The following is a 20,838-nucleotide window of genomic DNA, read 5'->3' on the forward strand; positions in this document are numbered from 1 at the left end:
AAAAAGCATCTCAGGGTGATACCTCAAGAAGTTGGTTGAGAAAATGTCAAGAGTTCATGTCTGCAAATTCTAGGCAAAGGGTGACTACTTTGAAGATGCTAAAATATAACACAGTTTTGATTTATTTTGGATTTTGTTTAGTCACAACATAATTCCCATAGTTCCATTTATGTTATTCCATAGTTTTGATGACTTTACTATTATTCTAAAATGTGAAGAAAAAAAATATATATATATATAATAAAGAATGAGTAATGTTTCAAAACTTTTGACCGGTAGTGTATATATATAAAGATCCCTTATTAAGGGTACTAATTTGCTTGTGCAGTCTAACAACTTAAGTGCACGTATAGGCATAATGTGTTTGATTTAGTAAGAATAATTGTGCAAATAGCCACCAATACTGTATTTTTTAAGGAGACTTTTGAGTGTATTAACACCAAATGCTAGCCACGCAGCATTTGCAGTTCACACTAAATATCACAGGTTTTGAGTATACCGTTTTAAATGATTTATAATACAGCACATGATTATTTTTGTGTGCAATATTCATCAGACATCCCAAGACTTGAAAGAAACTCGACAAGAAACAGTTCAAGAATTTAATTAATGGTTTATTTCAGAGCATGGGGTCTAAACAGAGTCTTGGAAACCATCATCCACTCCTCACTGGTATAAATGGTTAACTATAGTTATAAATACACAATAACAGCACTGAAATGTATAAACAAACTGTTTCTTTTTTCATGTCCAGTTAATTCTCTGGTCACAACTTGTAAAATCCTATGAAAGTAGTTCACAAGATCCAACAGTAGCTTGGCACAATGAGAAGACCAACGGAATGAGCCAAAAAAAACAAATACTGACAAACTATAAGCGACTTGTCGGATTAAAGGCAATGTAAGACAGATCTTTAGCAACATGGTAGAATCATATTTTAACAGTATTCATAAACTACTTTGTTTCCAGGAATGGTTGATAAGCTTAACCGCAACACTCAACATATAGTATTCGGTCTGCTCTCAAGGGCCACGTTCACAATGCAGCAAAATTCAACTGCATGCCACTTGAGTGTTCAGTCCTGTTCTGTACTGAAAAATGTAGGTAGTGACAACAGCATTTACATTAAATTGTAACTTGTAAATCGTGACATTTTAAATGCAGCTTTAAATGCAATTGTCACTCCTGAAACGTTGCAGTGTGTGCATGTCCGAAGACACTTAACAATCGGCCTTTAGACACTTACCTATTCACATGTACAGTAGCTGCTGGTAATATCTAAAACTAGACTCTCTCTTGAATCACAAAGTGGCATACGCCCTCAAATTCCTCCTAAATCTATACAAATAATAATAATAAAAATAAAAAACGGAAAGGGTCTGATCTTGTAAGATCCTTTCTGGACATATTTGTACAAGCAAATAATATATGAAATCTTTTAAAACATCCATTTCTTTAACAAAATAATCTCCATTAAAAGTTCACATAGCGAAAAAAGGTAACATCTCCATATATATATATATATATATATATATATATATATATATATATATATATATATATATATATATATATATTACTGTATATATACACACAACACACATACTATTTTGCAGACAGAACATGAATTAGTTCTTATTGTAAACAGCTTTCCTCTTTCCATTCACACTCGACATCCAGAATCTGGATTCAAATCTGAATTCTATTACATTCATGGCTCCAGTTCGAATTCCTCTTAATACTCTTAAAGTTTGTGCTTGTAGAAATGCCCTTAAGCGAGGTTTGGAACGGCCACCTGACCCTAGAGACCTGTGGCGTTAAGAAGAGACATGGGCGGGGGGCAGGACACAGGAAGTAGATTGGGCGGAGACGGAAACAGACCTTTGCTCCTCTCCTAAAGCACCCCTTTTCTGCGGATTTCTTTCGGAGGCATCCAGTGGGTGATGTGCTGAGCTTGTTCAGAATGTTCACAGATGCCTCTGCTTCTGGCCCTGGGATCGAGAAGCAGAATTTGTGTGATTTTTTTTTTTTGGGCGGAAGGGATCAGCACCCTCAGTTCTCCTCATCCGTGATGTCCTCCTCGCCGACAGCTTTTTCGGGAATGGCCTCTAGACTGTGCCGGCCCTTGGAGTCAGACCCTGATGATGGCCCAGGCCCTCCTCCCTTCACCAGATTACAGGTGAGCGCAGCATAGTGGATCTGTTTCAGGTTTTCGAGCACTTCAGCTCGGGCATGTTTCAACAGATCAGCCTGGCCCTGAGAAGACAGTAAGGCAGACATCAAAACAAGACAGCCACAAATGTCACCATATTCAAAAAGACCCTGTGAAATCTAAATGAACGTTTTGCTGCTTTTAGTCCATCTATATTAGCTTTAAGGTCATCTATATGCTAGTGAACACTCCTGGGGGGAAAAAAATGGGCCAAGCCCAAAATGGCAAAACATGAAGCTTTTAATGGTCTTAACCACAAATCACTGGTAAGGAAATTAGCAAGAACTGAACAAATAGATAAAGTAACTTAGCATGGGATAGTTTTTCCCTTTGATTTATTTAAATGTTTCAGCCTTGTTGGTAAACTTGTGGACAGCTTTTTACAGAAAGAAGAGTCAATGTTGTTCCACTCAATGTTGATGGCTTCAAACAGTTGATGAGTAGAAAAACATCTCCCATTCAAATCTGGATTCTGACCAGGACTTGTTCTCAAGCCACTTCTTGGTGGTCTTTACAGTGTGGACAGGAGCATTGTCTTGTTGAAAAATAGCATGTGATCTTTCCTCTTTAGAAAACAACTTTTCAGTTGTGGGAAGCAAGCCTTTCTGCAATATTCTCCTGTACTCCAAAGCATTAATTGACTTTTCACAGTGAAGCAGCTCACCAGTACTAGCAGCTGAAAAGGCTCCCCACATCATGACACCTCTTCCTCCATGCTTCACTGTGGTAGAGATGCATTCACCAGATCTTCGAAGACACTTCTCTGGAGCATCATCATGCAACTCAAAATCGTGATTCATCACTCCACACAACTCTGATGAACCACTCTGAATCAAACTTTCCATATTCTGCCAAAAACTTTATTCTGTCTTTGATGTTTTTTCTGAGACAGAAATGGCTTTTTAACACATCTTCTATACACAAAACCTGCATTAGATAACCTTCTGGTTATTGTTCTTCTCGAAAGTGTCTTGTTTTCTGAGGTCATGAATCCTTCTGACAGTTTTTGTAGGCTTTTTGTCCTGTCTTGAGAACTGTACATTTCATCAGGTGGTCATCCCTGCATGAAGAGGCTTTCGGCCTGTTGTTTCAAAGCGTTGACCTATTCTTTTAATAGCTGTTAGAGAAATAGGGATTTTCTCTGCCTTTAGGCTCTTGTAAAATTTAGAATAGCTACAGTTGGCCTGACGCAGACCAGCTATGTGGTTTCTAACAGCAACCCCTGCATGATATCTTTTTTTAAGCAGATTTTCTCACTCTACTTTGGGACTCACAACACTGCATATTGTAGCTCTCTACCTGCTGTATCACTCCTGGTTCCATTTATGAGCTTGTTATCAGGCCTTTGATGGGCTGCATCACATATGGCAGATCACCAACTAATGACTAATCTTTAAGAAAAAAAAAAAACATCCCAAATGATATTTTTAGAAAATTATGTAAACCCAGACATGTGTTAGTTTGAATTTCATATCAAACATTTGAATCATTATCTAAATAAATGAATTCCCCTGTTTACAGCTTTTTCCCAAACAGTTCACTGCAGTAAAAGTTAATGAGCAAATGGTGGCACAGAAGTGCACCAGGAGTGCATTTGATTAATTCTTGCTAATTTCCTGACCAATGATTTGTTGTGGAGACCATAAAAAGCTTAATGTTTTGCCATTTTGGGCTTGGCCCATTTTGATTTTTTTGATTTTTATATCTGCAGTTTCTCTTTTCTTGGCTAAAAAGACTCAGGAACATCTATGACGTCACATAGAAGTTGAGAAACCTTGTCCAATCACGTGCTTTCTAGAACAAGAATGCACATTCTTCCTACAACTGTTCAGCACGTCTGGCTGTGTTCTAACTGGCGCTGATTATGCCTTCGCAGGGCACTTAAAAGGGAGCACAATCCATAGGGTCATTCCAAACAGAATTTCCAATAAGAATTGCTTAAAAGGTGAGTTCTTACTGACTCACCTTTGGTCGATCTGAAGCTCTTACAGTGGAGGGTAACTGTCTTTGAAGAGAGTAGGGTATAGGGTTGATCACTTCTGAATGGGGCGCGCCAACAAAGTTGCTGGAGTTTACTTATATTTTTGTGCAGCCGGAGGTTTCTTGTGATATACAGCTCGAGTAAGTTCTTTATTCTTATTATTCTTTATTCTTAGTGTATTGTGATTCAAAACATGGATATAGTATCTTTTACTCACTTGTTTCTCAATCATCTGCATTGCACTTGCACATCGGCTCCAGCCTCATCGAAAGCAAAGACCGTGATGTGTTGTGTGTGTTTGTGGGCTGGTTATGTATTAATGTTGTCAGTTAGATCATTGTTCGGTTCTCAAGTCTTTGGAAAAGTAGGCAAGTATTGAGACCGCTTCTCAAGTTTCTCCGGTAAGCAGCTCTGACATAAGCAGCATGGTGGAAAGGGTATATGTGTGTGTGGCTGTAAACTAAAGCCTATTGCTATTAGTAAAAATGAGACTCAGTCACTATTCACTGTCATTGTATGGAAAAACGATGTGGTGGAAGTGAATGGTGACTGAGTCTAACAATCTGCCTAACAACTCCTTTTATGTTCCATAGAAGAATGTCATACAATTTTCGATAAACATGATGTTGAGTCAATGATGACAGAATTTTCATATTTTGGCTGAACTGTCCTTTTAATTCTTAGGATTAAGGATTTTTTTTTTTTTTTTTAAACCCTAATCTAAGTACGAGCAATAATAATATTGTTGCTTGCCTTAGCAAACACCAGTAATGAAACAAAACAAAAACATTGCTGAACTACAGCGAATCCAATGTCATTTGTGTTCTATAATATATGTGAGAGAATTTAGAATAATTGCTCTATGATGTACCCCATTTCCACTAGTAATTTTCAACACAATGGCTGTTTTCAATAACAGTGATGTGTAATCACACATTCACCATTTAATTATCACTGATGCTCTTAAACTAAAGCAAATCGCCACCCTAGTGCTATCTAATGGTGTGATGTCACTCAAATCGATTCTGTCCAGCTGACTGGGTTTCCCTGACAACGTCCATTCACAACATGGGGCAGTGCGTTCAATTTTAAATGACCTCTGTTTCTACATCTCTGTTTCTAAATTCCATTACAGGCTTTTTGTCCTTGTTTTGTTTTTTTTTTATTCTCAAAGAGGCTGCACATCCATGTATTTAATAGTCAGTGTCCCCTACCAAAACTGGCAAATAGGCTGGGAGACCATTAATGTTCAGTCATCAAAGCACCATAAATTGAAGAATAAAATAAAAATACATCTGAATTCTTTCTGAAATGGTTCTTTTGTCAAGATATATGCAAGTCGCCATTTCAAATGTTAACATCATTTTTCACCAGTGATAACTGGCTGTCTGAAATCACCTTCAGAATTGTGATGTTCCAGGTGAAGCTCTCCACAGATTTATGGAGTTTTCTTCCTTTGAGTCCCTCCTTCACCGCCATGACATGTAGATTCTCATGAAACTCCATCGCTGAAATGAAACATTCAGAGGTACAAATCAGGACTGGGCAATATATATTATATAACAAATAATAATAATAATAATATATATATATATATATATATATATATATATATATATATATATATATATATATATATATATATATATACACTGTATATAAAATATTTTGCTGTCTTATTTATAATTATATTTAGCGATTTATATCTTTGCATATATATATATATATGATATAAAGTGAAATATTTAGTTAGTTGTTGCTCAGTTATTTAAAATATTAAAAAAAGTTTTTCATTAGTATTTAGTATTTATTTATATTCAATTTAGTATAATTTGTATTTTATATGCATTTTTCTTACATTGTATTTATGTTCACTTTAATGTTGCTAGCCTTATTTATTTATACGCCATATAAATTCTGTTCTGATTGATTTATTTGGATAAAATGCTTTGGATAAAAAAAGCATCTGCCAAATGCATAAATTTCATTTTGTTCTGTTATATTATCAAAAATATTGTTTTACTTTAATATTTTGTTTACACTTTACAATAAGGTTATATTAATTAACATTAGTTAACTACATTAGTTAAGATGAACTAACAATAAACAATACTTTTAATATTAAAAAATTATATTTTACAAATAATGTACTTTTTCAAATTAAAAGTTGTATATGTTATGTAATGCATTATCAACTAACATGAACTAACAATGAACAGTTGTATTTTTTATAAATGAACAATAACCAAGACTAATAAATGCTATTAAAAATATTGATTGTTGTTAGTTCATGATATCTTTTTTTTAATCCCCTTTTCTCCCAATTTGGAATGCCCAATTCCCACTACTTAGTAGGTCCTCGTGGTGGCGCGGTTACTCACCTCAATCCGGGTGACAGAGGACAAGTCTCAATTGCCTCCACTTCTGAGACTGTCAATCCGCGCATTTTATCATGTGGCTCATTGTGCATGACACCGCGGAGACTCACAGCATGTGAAGGCTCGTGCTACTCTCCGCGATCCACTCACAACTTACCACACGCCCCACTGTGACTCTACCCTCCCTAGCAACCGGGCCAATTTGGTTGCTTAGGAGACCTGGCTGGAGTCACTGAGCACACCCTGGATTATCGTGACTCCAGGGGTGGTAGTCAGCGTCTTTACTCGCTGAGCTACCCAGGCCCCCCAGTTCATGATATCTAATACATTTACTAATGTTTAATCAATATTTTTAATGCAGCTAGCTACTTTTTAAAATGAGATATCTATACACTGTGTATATATATATATATATATACACACACATACACAGTATACCTGTATATATAAAAATAATATAATGATGCAGTATTTAAGAAACATAACGGATTAATTAAAAAGCATTAAAAATATTGCTAATTTAAAGTGAATATTTCATAGATCACTCAGCCCTGGTTTAAATTCAATGGTTAGATTTGCAGAAACTAGTTGTGCCTTTAATGTATTTATAAAGTGCTTTGTTTTTTTTGGTGACTTAAATTACTAGGATCAAAGAAACGATGGGATGTGGGTGCATGGTTCAAACAAACGCATTAACTTCCTGTTATCTCAGTACGCATTAACACGATTTGTTTTACACTGCTGACTGGGATTAAAGCCTTGCAGAGATCAGGGCATGGTTTATTGTGCCATACACCGCTGATCTTCCTTATTGTGTTTGTTGTTGAATGTCCACACCAGCGGCTCTTACGGAAGTTGTGGTAAATCGAGGGTCAACTTTCTCCTCGAGCATTGCTGCGAAAACGAGGACGGTAAACCCTAATGACATGATGAATACTGAACAAAGGTGGCTAATATACATTTAAAACAATGAGGAAGAGAGAGAGAAAATAGAGAAGATGCAAGATGTGTGGGCGCAGCAGACAAACATTCAGTCCTTTCTGAATGCATTAGCATCAAGGCAAAGAACAAGAGAAGAGATCTGTCAAGAACCTCACTGTTGCATTTTTTTTTTTTTTTTTCCATTGATCTGAAAAATGCATGCAGAGTAGGGATGGGTCATGATGATTGATTAGTCGTCCAACAACCTACTAGTCAGTTAGGGAGGTCGACAATTTTCTTTTTTAGCGATGCTTTGCATGGAAAACCCTCTCAGAGAATTTATTAAATTCGTTACAGCCATACACATGCAGACAGACTCGCGTTGTTTATTTGAGCATCTTACACTTATGACTGTATCTGACCAGTGTCAGGTGGTTTCCTAAATAATAATTAGTTAACTGATCATTTAGGCATTAGATGTGCATATACTATTTTTTGTTCAATCATTTAGACAACCCACCGACCAGTCGATTCTGAAAATATTTAGTTTTGCACATCCCTAATAATAAGTGTCATTAACATCCTGTTAAATCTTTCTGAAAAGTTTCTGAAAATACTTTGTTTTTTTGATTGTCTTGCACCATGAGTGTCATATTTTTAAGATGAAGTGACAAGTTAAAAAGGTTCAACTTTTAAAAACGCACTTCGAGACCCCTACATTCAGTCCCATTCTGTCGTGCTCCATTCAGCTTTATTTAACCTAAATATGCCATGTGAACACCCACTAGCTAACATATCTGATCAGGGTCAGGTGAACCTGAAACCAGTATAATTATTCAGTTTTTTTTTTTTTTTAATACCAATTAGTTGATTTTGAAAATATGTATTTTTGCACATTACTAATACAAAGCAAAAAAAAAACGTCGAGTTGTGTGTTGACAACAGTGTTGGGTGTAATTCAATTACTAAGTAATTAGTTACTGTAATCTAATTACTTTTATTCAAAAGGTAGTGTAATGCATTGCATTTTAAATTACTGTAATCAAATTACAGTTACTGACTTTCAATTAACTGTATTACTTTTAAGTATATTATAGGGTTATGCTTCTTTCTAACATATTCGTTATACATGAATTATTGCCCCGTAACAAGTCAGTATTTGGGAGAAATGTGAGGTTATGGCTTGTGTGTAACAATGAACAAGGAAGAAATATAGACATTATTTTGAATTTGTTGAGCAGAAAGGTGTTTTATAAAGTACTTATTCCAATTAATTAGTATTGTGATTACTTTTCCAATTAGTAAAGTAATCTGATTGCAATTTTAGAGAAATAATTAGTCATTTGTAGTAAATTACTATGTTTAAATAACTTACTCAATACTGGTTGACAAGTTGTTATTATCATGAACAAACTATTATGAAAACAAAAACAAGCAGTGAAAAATATATTTTCGATATGTAAAATAAAATGTGAATTTGCAAAAGAACGAAAACAAAACTGTAACTATAAATGTGCACTACAACACAACCTAAAACGAAACAGAACTACAGAGAAACTGACATATTGTTTTCGTAAATTTCAGGGCCTCTTGACTCAGTAATTCTGTCAAATACAGCCAATTAGAAAAAAAGGGAAAATCTGATTATCATGTAAAACAACCAACTGTAGTTTGCTTTTTGATGTGGCGTTTAGGGGCATGTAAATCTGAAAAGAAAAAAGTTCCCATGAAGCAAAAATTGCAAAATCCATGTCACATACTTCCTTGGCTGCATGTGCCAGCCGAACAACTGTCATTGAGATGAATATTAATGCTAACAGACCTCTCTCTCCAGGTGTATTACAACTTCTTGACTGAGTGTGTATATTAGCAACAGTGTATTGGAATAAATGCGCCTATAAATGCGCCTTCTGTTTAATTCCGTTGCGCTCTGTTCAGCTGTTTTTATGCAAGAATTCATCCTGTTGAGGGAAATAAGTTCTTAGTGGTGACATCCTTCCAGAGATGTGCAAACTCAGGAGACAGAGTGATCTCGCCACTGCCTAGCAACCCTGTAAACCTTCGCCGGTATTCCGTAGCGATATCTCACAAAAAGGACATCACCGATGTAAACACTGGTCTCTAGATGTAGATCGCTGGCCAATGAGGCGGCACAGAAGCTTGGGGAGACCGTGTTTGACTTCATACAAATAGAGCAATATTACTCAAGAGAGGAAAGCCAGTACCGGAAATAGCGCAAGCATATTTCAAGATGATTTGTATTCATTCTTGATGTTACTTTCACACTCTGTTAACCTCAGTGGTGGTGGGCTCTCGTGTTAGTAAGCTCCTCGGATTTGACAGGCGGTAAGCAAGGAGAGGTGCTGTCGGTTTAATGATGCGTTATTGTGCCGAGGAAGGCGGCCAACAGCAGGGGTTGCCTAGCAACATACTGTAGGCAGAGTGGGAAAACCCAGGCTGTCATTCTATATACACAGTTCCCAAGAGGCTTGTCTGTGAATGCGCTGTGACACAGTGCAGGCACCATGAAAAGAGGCCGCGGCCCTTGACTGCACATAAGGCGGCAGTGTGCTTCCGAGGCACCTGAGCATCACTTTGTAGCCATTTATGTACTATAAATGACTTTTTTTCAGGAGGAAAAAAAGTGATACTTGGAGTTTGATGCACTGCATAGCCATGCATTGCGGGCTGACGCTTGTGTTATCTGTCAACTGCAAAGACAAGAGTGACTGCAATGACAATAATGCAGTTAGCTATTTCCCGGTGCATCCCTGCAGAAAAGACTCCACCAGTTTTCTTAACAACTAACCCATTAGCCCTGAGCTTTAACTACTACCCCAAATCACCCAACCAGCTAGACCAGCATCAAACCAGTACAAACCAGCACAGATATACCCTGTGGGCTGACGCTTACATCATCTGTCATCTGCAACGTAGGGGTGGGGAAAAATAGATTCTGTTACAAATCGCGATTCTTGAGAAAAACTATTTTAAAATCATGTCTCTGATGTAAAATCTATTTTTAATTTAATTAAAAAAAAGAACACGTTTTGCTAAATATGCTATTCTAATGACAGACAGATATAGGAAGCTGTATTTGTGCAGAGTTCCACATGAAAAGGAGAAGTTTCACCTCTCTAATTATTTACGTTTAGTCCTTTAATGCGCCGCTGCAACCGCCAAAGCGCCATTTGTTCACTGTCAGACGTCAAATCCTCTGCTGTGATCAATGTTCCTGTTTTTATGCATAATCCATAGGTTTATTTGTGAGGTGTTGTGTATCTTATTTTTCACAAGTCATTCTGCAGATTCTGTCTGACAATGCCTTAATAAATAGTTTAGCAGAACAAAAAGCAAACTCATTAAACTGTCGGATGCCATGAACTACATGTTGCGCCCCCCACAATATTTAGAATCTAACAGTGGTTTTGTGCTGCTATGTATAGAAGCTTTTCTTGTTTTTTTCCTTTACTTTGATAGTTTTGTGCGATAAGACTTTAAAGATATTTAGCCTATTTATTTGTTAAATATCTATTAGTTATCCTCTTAAAAGCCTGTGCTTAGCATCCATATATCCCCATGAAAGGCATCTCATTGAGTCACATGGACATAATACAGCCAATGGAACAACAACAAAACTTCTTAGTAAGTATTTGAATTGTTTTCCAATAAAAATATCAAGACTACATGACTTAAAACAAGATATATTTACTTGACAAGCACAATGTCATAAGATATTAAGTATTGATTTGAGAGAAATCTAACTAAATTAGGAAGGTGTATGCTTAAAACAAGAAAAACTACAATGGGTTAAGAAAAATACACTTAATTCAAAGGGAAAACATACTTATTTTTTTTTATCCCATTAGCACATTTCTTTCAAGTATAAAGTTCACTTAATTGACCCTTTGCTAAGCTCGCTAAGGTCGCTCGCACTGACAAGCTCTGCAGAATTTTCAATTGGAATGAATGGGAGATTGACGCCAACGGAGCTGTTTTTGGCAAAATATTCTCATAAATGGAAAGCATAATATTCTCAAGTGGGCTGGAATGAAGGGTGACATTGTAAGGCATATTTATCTGATGTTTTTTGTAAAAGAAATTGTTAAATTACACAGTAATGTGATTGAAAACTGTCGAGACTGTGAATCAGAATAAAGGCAAATGAACGAAGCGTCATTTAATAGCGATTACAAACCTCATAACATTAGTGTAAGTGAACAGAACTGCTTATAACGCCTCATAACACACTCATTTTGATCTGTGAACTCTCTTTACTAATCGCCTTTACTAAGACCTTAAACAATACATAAATGAATTAATATTAAGTTATTAGCTTTGATTTACCTCGGAGCAAATGTAGGTGTCCTCGCTGATGTTATTCATGTCCATTTGGGAATGAGGGATATTACAGTTCAGTCCATAGCATGCTCTTCTCGACATTTTTTTAAAAGAAAGAATAAACACTGTGTGCATCCTCTCTGGATACCTTGTGTGACTACTGGCCCGGCAACAAAGTGTTTTACATTTCTTTGGATCATTTGATAAAATCCCACTTGAAACTGCTCAAACACACATTACTCCTGTAGACACTCAGTGGAAAATAGCAAACGCCTGTCAGAGTAATGGTGGCCCGGCAACAGCTGCTAAGACAGAATTGGTCAATTTTGTCACATTTCTCTCAAAACAAGACTTAATATCTTATGCCATTTTCCTTTTCAAGTCAAGTCAATTCAATTTTGTTTTAAGAATGTTTTGATGTTTTTACTGGAAAGCAAGACAAAAATATCAAATAAGAAAAATATTCTTTTGCAGTGCAATTATACATGGGTTCCTTTAGTCGACGCATTGACTAATCAATTATGAAAACTGGTAGTTTTGCACATCCTTACCTTTGCAAAATGCTACATCAGAATAGCAATTTATATTGAATCGGCAACTAAATAATCGGGAGGTCTGTGGCAATTCCTACCCCTACTATTATGAATAGTGACTGCAAGGGCAACATGCAATTAGCTATTTACCAGTACACCAAAACTTTTCGTGCAAACTAATTTTCCGCAAGCACATACATAAATTGCAGAACTGCCATAATAAAGTAGATGTAGATGGGTGTTAGTGTGTTTGATACCAACGTCCTTTGAACTTATTAATACATTTACAAATATTTACCTAATGTATTTCCAATATAGGTCTTTAAGATGCTTGCATACATACAAAATGGGCATTGAAATGTGTGTATGCAATTTCCAACTAACACATCGGAATATAGGAAAAATAAACTTGGTGTAAATATGTGCAAACTCTACACAGTGCCTTTGCAGAATATAATATAGGCTGAGTCGAATATAAAACAAAATGTAAGATTGCATGTTTTAGTTTAAAAAGTAATTTGATGATGTCAGACAAAAGTGTTTTACACTGCAAAAATAACTGAATTAATCTTTTTGTTCCTAGTAAAAAATCTAACTTGGCCCAAAACACACTACATGAGATGCAAAATTACATTACAAGTTAGGATAGATTTATGCTAACAACAATCAAATAAGTTTGTCAATGGGGTGCAAAAATGCTCTTTCATAGAATATTACGAATTTTCAAGAAAAAAAAAAACGTCTTAATATCTTAATAAAATAATGTTTCTCAGGTATATTGATCTTGTTTAAAGGATGTCTAAGACATAATCTAAGAAATGACTTAGAACAGCATCATCTAACTTATAGGCGCGTGCATTTACAGTCTGTAACGTGCTACTATAACATGTCTGGATGGCAATATGCATATGGAAATTATATGCAGATGAGGTTATGTGAAGTTATAAAGGGGTCGTAAGCTCTATTTCGGCGAGGAGACGGGGTGGGGAATAAAGCTTTTTTTTTTTTTTTTAACGATTGTTGCTTATCAGATTGTACTGGTAAAAGCCAAGACAGACTACGTGACAACAGCTATCTTTTATGTCAGACTGTACAATATGCGTCTTAAGATTTTGGTCACGACTGACAGTGTTGTGTCACTTTCTGGCATCTTCATTGACATGCAAAATTGAAATGGAACCGTATAAACCCAAGCAAGCCCTTGTGCAATATAGTCGGAGTGTCTTAAGTCTGTTGTGGCTGGTTTAAAGAGTTTGTGGATTGCTCATTCTTCAGAGCGAAATCAAGGTAATTTTATCACAGTATGATCGTAACGAGAAGGGAACGCTAAATAAAATATTGATGTTGCATATTACTGCCAAACTATTAAAATTTTTACTAAACATGTCTCTCTCTGTCTCTTTCTGTCATATAAACACACCATCAATTGCTGTGCTTTTATTTGTTCTTTATCAAATGGTTGTCATAGGAGCAGCCGAACTGTCCGAATTTTGTCCAAGGCTTCCAGATTCAAGATTCATCAGCCGTCTGTAAGTATACCACACTAATGCGATAAAAGACTAAGACAAAATAAATATTTTATGCGTTTTGTCAGATGACAAAATCAAGGCCAAACTCATAGTGTGCCCACTTGCAGTGGCCAGTTTTGACAGATTATTTAGGATTGTCAATGCCAGAGTTTTCCACTGGATTCTATGGGGGGATGGCAAAGTATTGACCCACTTTTCCAATTATGTTAGCTTGATCTCATACAACTCCCATTGGAATAGCGTTAGACTACAGACCAGCAGTACATTTTCTACCTCCGATCTACTGCACATAGCACAAGTAATGTCCGTGGGCTGTTCGTTTGAAATTAACTCTTTATTTTGCGGATGTGTAACACTTCTAACCCAGTTTAATGTGCAGAAACAGCTACAATTAAGCCATTTGTGGGTTCATTTCACCTAAAGTGACTTTAGTGCTTTCAAAACATTCCTGTTTGTTTGAAACATTGGCTCAACCACTGGCATGAATTTGGGGCTGGACCTTTTGTTTGGCTGAACTATAGCAGGTTAAAGCTAATGGCTCAGAAATTACACACTTCACCTCTTAGGGAGGCAAGAAACCTCAGAGACTGATTTATAGTGTTTGCTTCAAATTAGACAAAGCCACTCTCTGTTAGCTTGTGCTTGGACACAAGATGATGAATATTTTATGTGGCCACAGAGTCTGGAAATCAATAAAAGGCATTGTGGTTTTGTCTCACTTCTAATGAAAGATATTAAGCAGTATTAAAAGTGGTGAAAACAACAAAGTGTTGCACAAGCATCATAAAAGTGAAATGTGAAATGTTTGAGTGATAAGTTGAACGGATGATGTGAGTGGTGCTTGCCCTTGTAAAAGTCACAGCCACAATAGTAGGAGGCCAGGGTAATGCTATGCAGAATGTGTTCTCATCTTGTGTTCAGGATGGTACTCCAAACTTAAATTGCTCCATTGGTAGGAATATTCCTTATTACAGTCCGGGGACATGATTAATTGCAAAAGTATAGACCCAAGACATAATATGCATGTTAACATGATTTTAATATGATAAAATCACTTACTAACCGCATCTGTGTAAAGTTATAGCCAATTTAAACAACTTTACAGCTCAAATAAAACACGTGTTTTAAAGAAGAATTAATGGAAGTATAAGCTTCACATTTCAGCCTTTAAACCCTCCAAAATTTGGCCTCGTTCACTTCCATTGTAACAATATAAAGTTGTTTTGGCTTCATGAGTGTGGCCATAAAACATCTTTAATTTCGCAGGTCAGGGGACATGAACTGATCTGAATCTCTGAGTTGCCATCTCGTTATTACAATATTCCAACATGACGTGAACGCATCAAAAGGTCACATCCATCCACGTTTTCAGTTTCTTCCTCACTGTTTGCCAAAGTATGCAGTAATGGAGAGCATTTTGAAACTGCGGTTCAAATGTGTATTAGAGATGTAAACGTAACAAAATAAATGCTTTTCAAATGTGTTTTTTTTGTTGTTGTTTTTTTGTTTTTGTTTTGAGTGGATGCTTAGACCATACCCTACCAGAACACGTATTTACCATAGTATAATCATTGTAATCCACAGCCTTGAGTGGTTTACTGAGAGACAGTGATTGGCAGGTGATCGATGCTGTGGGCTGGCGGTGTTTTTTTATTGATCTCGGCTGATGGAATCTTGGCACAGGAAGCTGTTAGAGTTCATTATGTGTTCTCTCGATTAACAATTATCACTGGCGTGCACAAATGCAAACACTACCGCTTGTTTTGTGTGCCAATCACTTCAATATCACACGTGTCATTTCCGGTCATTGATTTCCTAAATTAGCAAATAAAACTTGATGCACTGGAGTCAGAAGTGTTTAGTTTGTTAATTTATTGTTGTTAACAGCAAAATATTTATCACAACATTCATTAATATTCATATTCCCCTTTATATGTACTTGTACATAAATGTGTTATTACCTTCAACTAGGCTGCTGGCATTTTGGTTCTTTTTAGATGATGCCACGACTGTCAAGTTTAAGAATGAATACAATTACGAGTTCTACGAAGATGTGAATGCTTTTACAAGTCAGAATCTCATAATTACAGTAATTCCAACATTACTGTAGGTTGACCATGAACGCACCAACAAATCCACACTAATATGTTTTTTTGTTTTTTTTTTAAAGCACGATTTAGCTACATTTATGGAGGTTTTTAAAACACTCTCCATTACCACATACTTTGGAAAATGATGTTACGATACACACACACACACACAAAAAAAGGAGTTTTAAAAAAAGTTTTAAAGGAAAATGGATTACCGTGGATGTGCCTTAAAGGAATATTCCGGGTACAATACATGTAAAGCTCAACTGACAGCATTTATTGCATCATGTTGATTACCACAAAAAGTTATTTCAACCTGTCCCTTCTTTACTTTAAAAAAAGCAATAATCTGGGTTACAGTGAAGGACTTATAATGGAAGTAAATGGGGCCAATTTTCACAAGGTTTAAAGATAAATGTGAAACTTATAACTTTATAAAAGCACTTACATTAATTCTTCTGTTAAAACTCATGTATTAATTGAGCTGTAAAGTTGTTTATATTGTCGTTTTTTTTTTTTTGGTTGAATTAGGGTTTTAGGATTTACAGTGTTATGTCGTCATGACAGCGAAGTTCTAAAACTGGATATACAGTGGCAAGAAATAGTATGTGAACCCTTTGTAATTACCTGCATTTATGTATAAATTTGTCTTAAAATCTGGTCTGATCTTCATCTGTTACAATAATGAACAAACACAATCTGTTTTAACCAATAACACACAAATGGTTGCATTGTTCTTATACTGAATACATCATTCAAACATTCACAGTGTAGGTTGGAAAAAGTATGTGAACCCCTTGGCTAATGACGTCAACAAAAGCTAATTAGAGTAAAGAGTTGGCAAACTTGGCATTAGGGCTGAAACAATTAGTCGACATTATCGAATTTTCGTTGTCGAATAGTCATTTGATATCATTTAACGTAACATGAGATCAGATTAAACTCTAATGATGGTGCGCGAGAGGAGCACCGCAGCTCACGCCTGACTGATAAGGGGAAGAAAACACATGTCCAGATGCACTCTAAACTTTCCAAACAGCTTCAGGTGATGTAGATGCAGTATGAGGGAATTATAATGCAAAAATACAAAATAAGTAAATACAGAAGCACTGTCATCGTGAAATAAAGCAGAGCTGGATCTGGCATTCCACTTATGCAAAACTTGCATGTCAGAGTGTCTAAAAAGCAAACAACATGGCATTATATCTTTAATGCATCATTTATTAAAGATCAAATATTAAGAAAGTGGGTCATAAACAAACTCCAAATATGGCATTTCTCTGTGTGGTCAGCGCCGCTTCTATGAGTCATGTGAAGAGGGAGAGATTGAAACTGCACCCAGCTGATGTACACTCTGGCGTGGGGAAGAAGCCTTTATTTTTGTCACACATTATACATTTGCACATATATGTACAGGGAAATTCTTTTTTTTTTGGCATATCCCAGCTAAGCTTGAGTCAGAGTGCTGGAGCAGATAGGGTCAAGGGCCTTGCTCAAGGCATCCTGGCAGTGCTGGGGCTTGAACCCCTGTCCTTCTGGTCAGTAACCCAGAGCCTTAACCGCAATGTTGCTCCTCGAGTAAATGTATCATGTTTTAAGGATTTTTAGATCATTTAAATGGAAAACAAGACAGAAACTCTTGATTACAATAGGATTTTTTTGCAGTGATTTTTTTTACTGAATTAAACATAAAAAATTTAGTTTTTTTCCTTATAATTCAGTGAATGTCATTTAGAGGTATTTTTAAAAGATGATTTTGTCCTCTTTATTGTTAGTAATTTAATACAACCTATTAAGTTGAGGAAAAGCTGAATAGTCAGTTAAGAGCTAATGATTAATCGTTGCAATAATCGACCGAATAGAAGAATAATCATTCTAATAATCGTTAGATTATTAGATTATCAAAATAATCATTAGTTACAGCTCTACCTGACATCCAATTAATGAAACGAGATTGAAGGTGTGGGTTAGAGCTACTTTGACTTATAAAAAGCACTCAAATATTTTGAGTTTGCTATTCACAAGAAGCATCTGCTGACGTGGACCATGCCTCGCAAAATAAGAGATCTCAGAAGACCTACAATCAAGAATTGTTGCTTTACATAAAGCTTAAAAAGGTTATAAAGTTATCTTGAAGAGCTTAGATACTCATCTGTCCACAGTTAGACAAATTGTCTATAAAATGGAAATGATTTATTACTGTGGCTACTCTCCCTAGAAGTGGCCATCCAGCCAAGATGACTCAAAGGGCACCCCGCAGAATGCTCAATGATGTAAAAGAGAACCCTAGAGAGACAGCTAAAGACTTGAAGGAATCATTGGAACTGATTAACATCTCTGTTCATGGGTCTACTATACGGAAAACATTAAAAAGGCATGGTGTCCATGGCAGGACACCACGAAGGAAGCCAATGCTTGCCTGTTACTTTTTATTGCCGGTCTAACTTTCCACAAAAGGTTAGTAAGCGAATTTATCACATGAAAATCATGTTCACATGTATATTGTCTTGATGCTATGCTTTGTATTTTAACGTTTACGGATTGGCCCAATTCACTTCCATTGTAAGTGTCTCACTGGAACCCGATTTTTGCTGGGACGAGTCAAAATTACTTTTTGTGGTAATCAACATTGTGCCACAAATTCTATTGATTGATCTCAATTTAACTTTTATAGAACCCAGAATATTCCTTTAATTAGCCTAACTGTAGGCTGGCTGTTTGTGCTTGCTAAGCAACATAGCAACTTACCACATCAATATAGAATGTGTGCCCACATGCTTTATAATTTTGCAAGGGTATATTTAAATCTGTCTATTTTCTAGATAAAATATTTAGTCAGATCAGAAGCGAAGCTATATATGAGGCCTCTTTACTTCAAAAAACCAAATCAATGCAATTTCAAAAGGGCACAGATGCACCTTAAATTTACACAAACGCTTGATAAAACAGACCGCCACCTTTCTTCTGCATTTAGCGCTTCTCTTTCATTTCAAATCGAATGCAATCAAGGCTGATCTTCAGCAATTGCATCGTGCAGCTGCTGGAGTCACCATTGATTGTGGGGCTTTGAGAGGCCGTAGATGTTTACCATTTTACTGCCCTGTTAATTAAGACAACAGAGAACCACTGACACTATTGAGAGTCAAAAAAACACTTGAATGGCGTTTGAAAAGCAGGACATCACACAGGTTAAGAGAAAAGCTTGTACAATTAGCTTTACATAATAAAACACGGCATTATTCATTTATTCTCTTTGAGCTGTTTTAGTATGAACACACTCATGTTTTTGATGCTCTACTTTAGAGGGAACTGTGATCGAAGGGACGTGTCGATCGGATGTGTTCCAGGAAACATCTCTCCCTGGTGGAACACAGTCTCTTTTCTCTCTCTCTCTCTCTCTCGCTTTTAATCACCATCCTGATCCATACATACTCCCTTACAGTGTTTTGTCTCTTACCTGCTTTCTGGACTTGCAGTATTCTGTCGTACACACTATCAGAGTTCTCAAGCAGTGTTTGACTTGTCTGGATCATCTGGGAAACACAAGATAAAGAGACACATAATGAACATCCATGCAGTTACTGTAGTAACTTGAAGACTGTTGGAACAGATGCTGTCTGGCCTCATTTAAAATGTGCTACAATGTTCATACACCTGTATGTAACCTGTACGTCAAAGATACTTGTGTAAACTCAGTGGCCATATACTGTACAGTGGGTACAAAAGTATTTGGACACTTAAGCCACACTAAAAAATGTATGAATGTCATTGTATTAAAGAAAATCAACAGATGTCATGGCCCCCACAAAGCCCCCAACTGAGATTACATGAAGAGACAGAAGCAACCGAGACAGCCTAAATAGATAGAAGAACTGTGGCGAACTCTCCAAGAAGCTTGGAACATCCTATCTGTCAACAACCAAGAAAAACTGTGTCCAGGTGTACCTAGGAGAATTGGTGCTGTTTTAAAGGCAAGGGTGGTCACACCGAATACTGATTTAGCTTTTTTTATGTTTACTGGACTTTGTATGACATTAAGTGATAAATGAAAACTATTTATGTCATTATTTTTGAAGACATCTTCACTATGCAACATTTTTCACAACTGCCTAAAACATTTGCACAGTACTGTATATATTTAAGTAATTAAATTAATATCATAAACGTGCGACTAGTCGACTAATCGCTTAAATTAACGTTGACTAGGAAAATCTTTGGTCGGGGGCAGCCCTACTGATTTCTTTTGATTTTCCCATGATGTCAAGCAAATAGGTACTGAGTTTGAAGGTAGGCCTTAAAATACATTTACAGGTACACCTCCGATTGACTCTAATTAGCCAATTAGCCTATCAGAAGCTAACTGGCTAATTGCCTAAAGGATTGACATCATTTTCTGGAATTTTCCAAGCCGCTTAAAGGCACAGTTAACTTAGTGTATGTAAACTTCTGACCCACTGGAATTGTAATATAGTCAATTAAAAGTGAAACAATCTGTCTGTAAACAATTGTTGGAAAAATTACTCATGTCATGCACAAAGTAGATGTCCTAAACGACTTGCCAAATCTATAGTTTGCTAATATGAAATTTGTGGAGTGGTTAAAAAATGAGTTTTAATGACTTCAACCTAAGTGTATGTAAACTTCTGACTTCAACTGTATTTAGGAGCGAAAACACGTCACACAGTTCTAGGAGGTAGTAGTAGCCAATCACTTTGATGACAGGCTTTGTTTCCGTCATTTCCGAATAAACAGATTAACATTTCAGATACTATGTAATGATACTGATGATATTCTCTGAGTGAATTATGTATTCACATGCCATGTTGAGACAAAGTCACATTACTTTTTTACAT

At 36.2% G+C, this 20,838-nt stretch overlaps 1 protein-coding gene across 1 annotated transcript in view; it reads right to left on the reverse strand.

Annotated features, from left to right (window-relative positions):
* Window positions 1-593: 593 nt before the first annotated feature.
* The window catches only part of LOC127454122 (inactive phospholipase C-like protein 2), a 78,273-nt gene continuing 58,028 nt past the window's right edge, over window positions 594-20,838 (reverse strand). Inside the window, exons 4-6 of the mRNA XM_051721097.1 lie at window positions 19,443-19,518; window positions 5,592-5,701; window positions 594-2,256 (exon numbers count right to left, since the gene is read on the reverse strand). Coding sequence (XP_051577057.1) covers window positions 2,053-2,256; window positions 5,592-5,701; window positions 19,443-19,518 — 390 coding nt within the window. The 3' untranslated portion in view covers window positions 594-2,052. The remainder of the gene's footprint in view (window positions 2,257-5,591; window positions 5,702-19,442; window positions 19,519-20,838) is intronic.

Source organism: Myxocyprinus asiaticus, chromosome 16 (assembly GCF_019703515.2).
Source record: "Myxocyprinus asiaticus isolate MX2 ecotype Aquarium Trade chromosome 16, UBuf_Myxa_2, whole genome shotgun sequence".
Lineage (NCBI taxonomy): Eukaryota > Metazoa > Chordata > Actinopteri > Cypriniformes > Catostomidae > Myxocyprinus > Myxocyprinus asiaticus.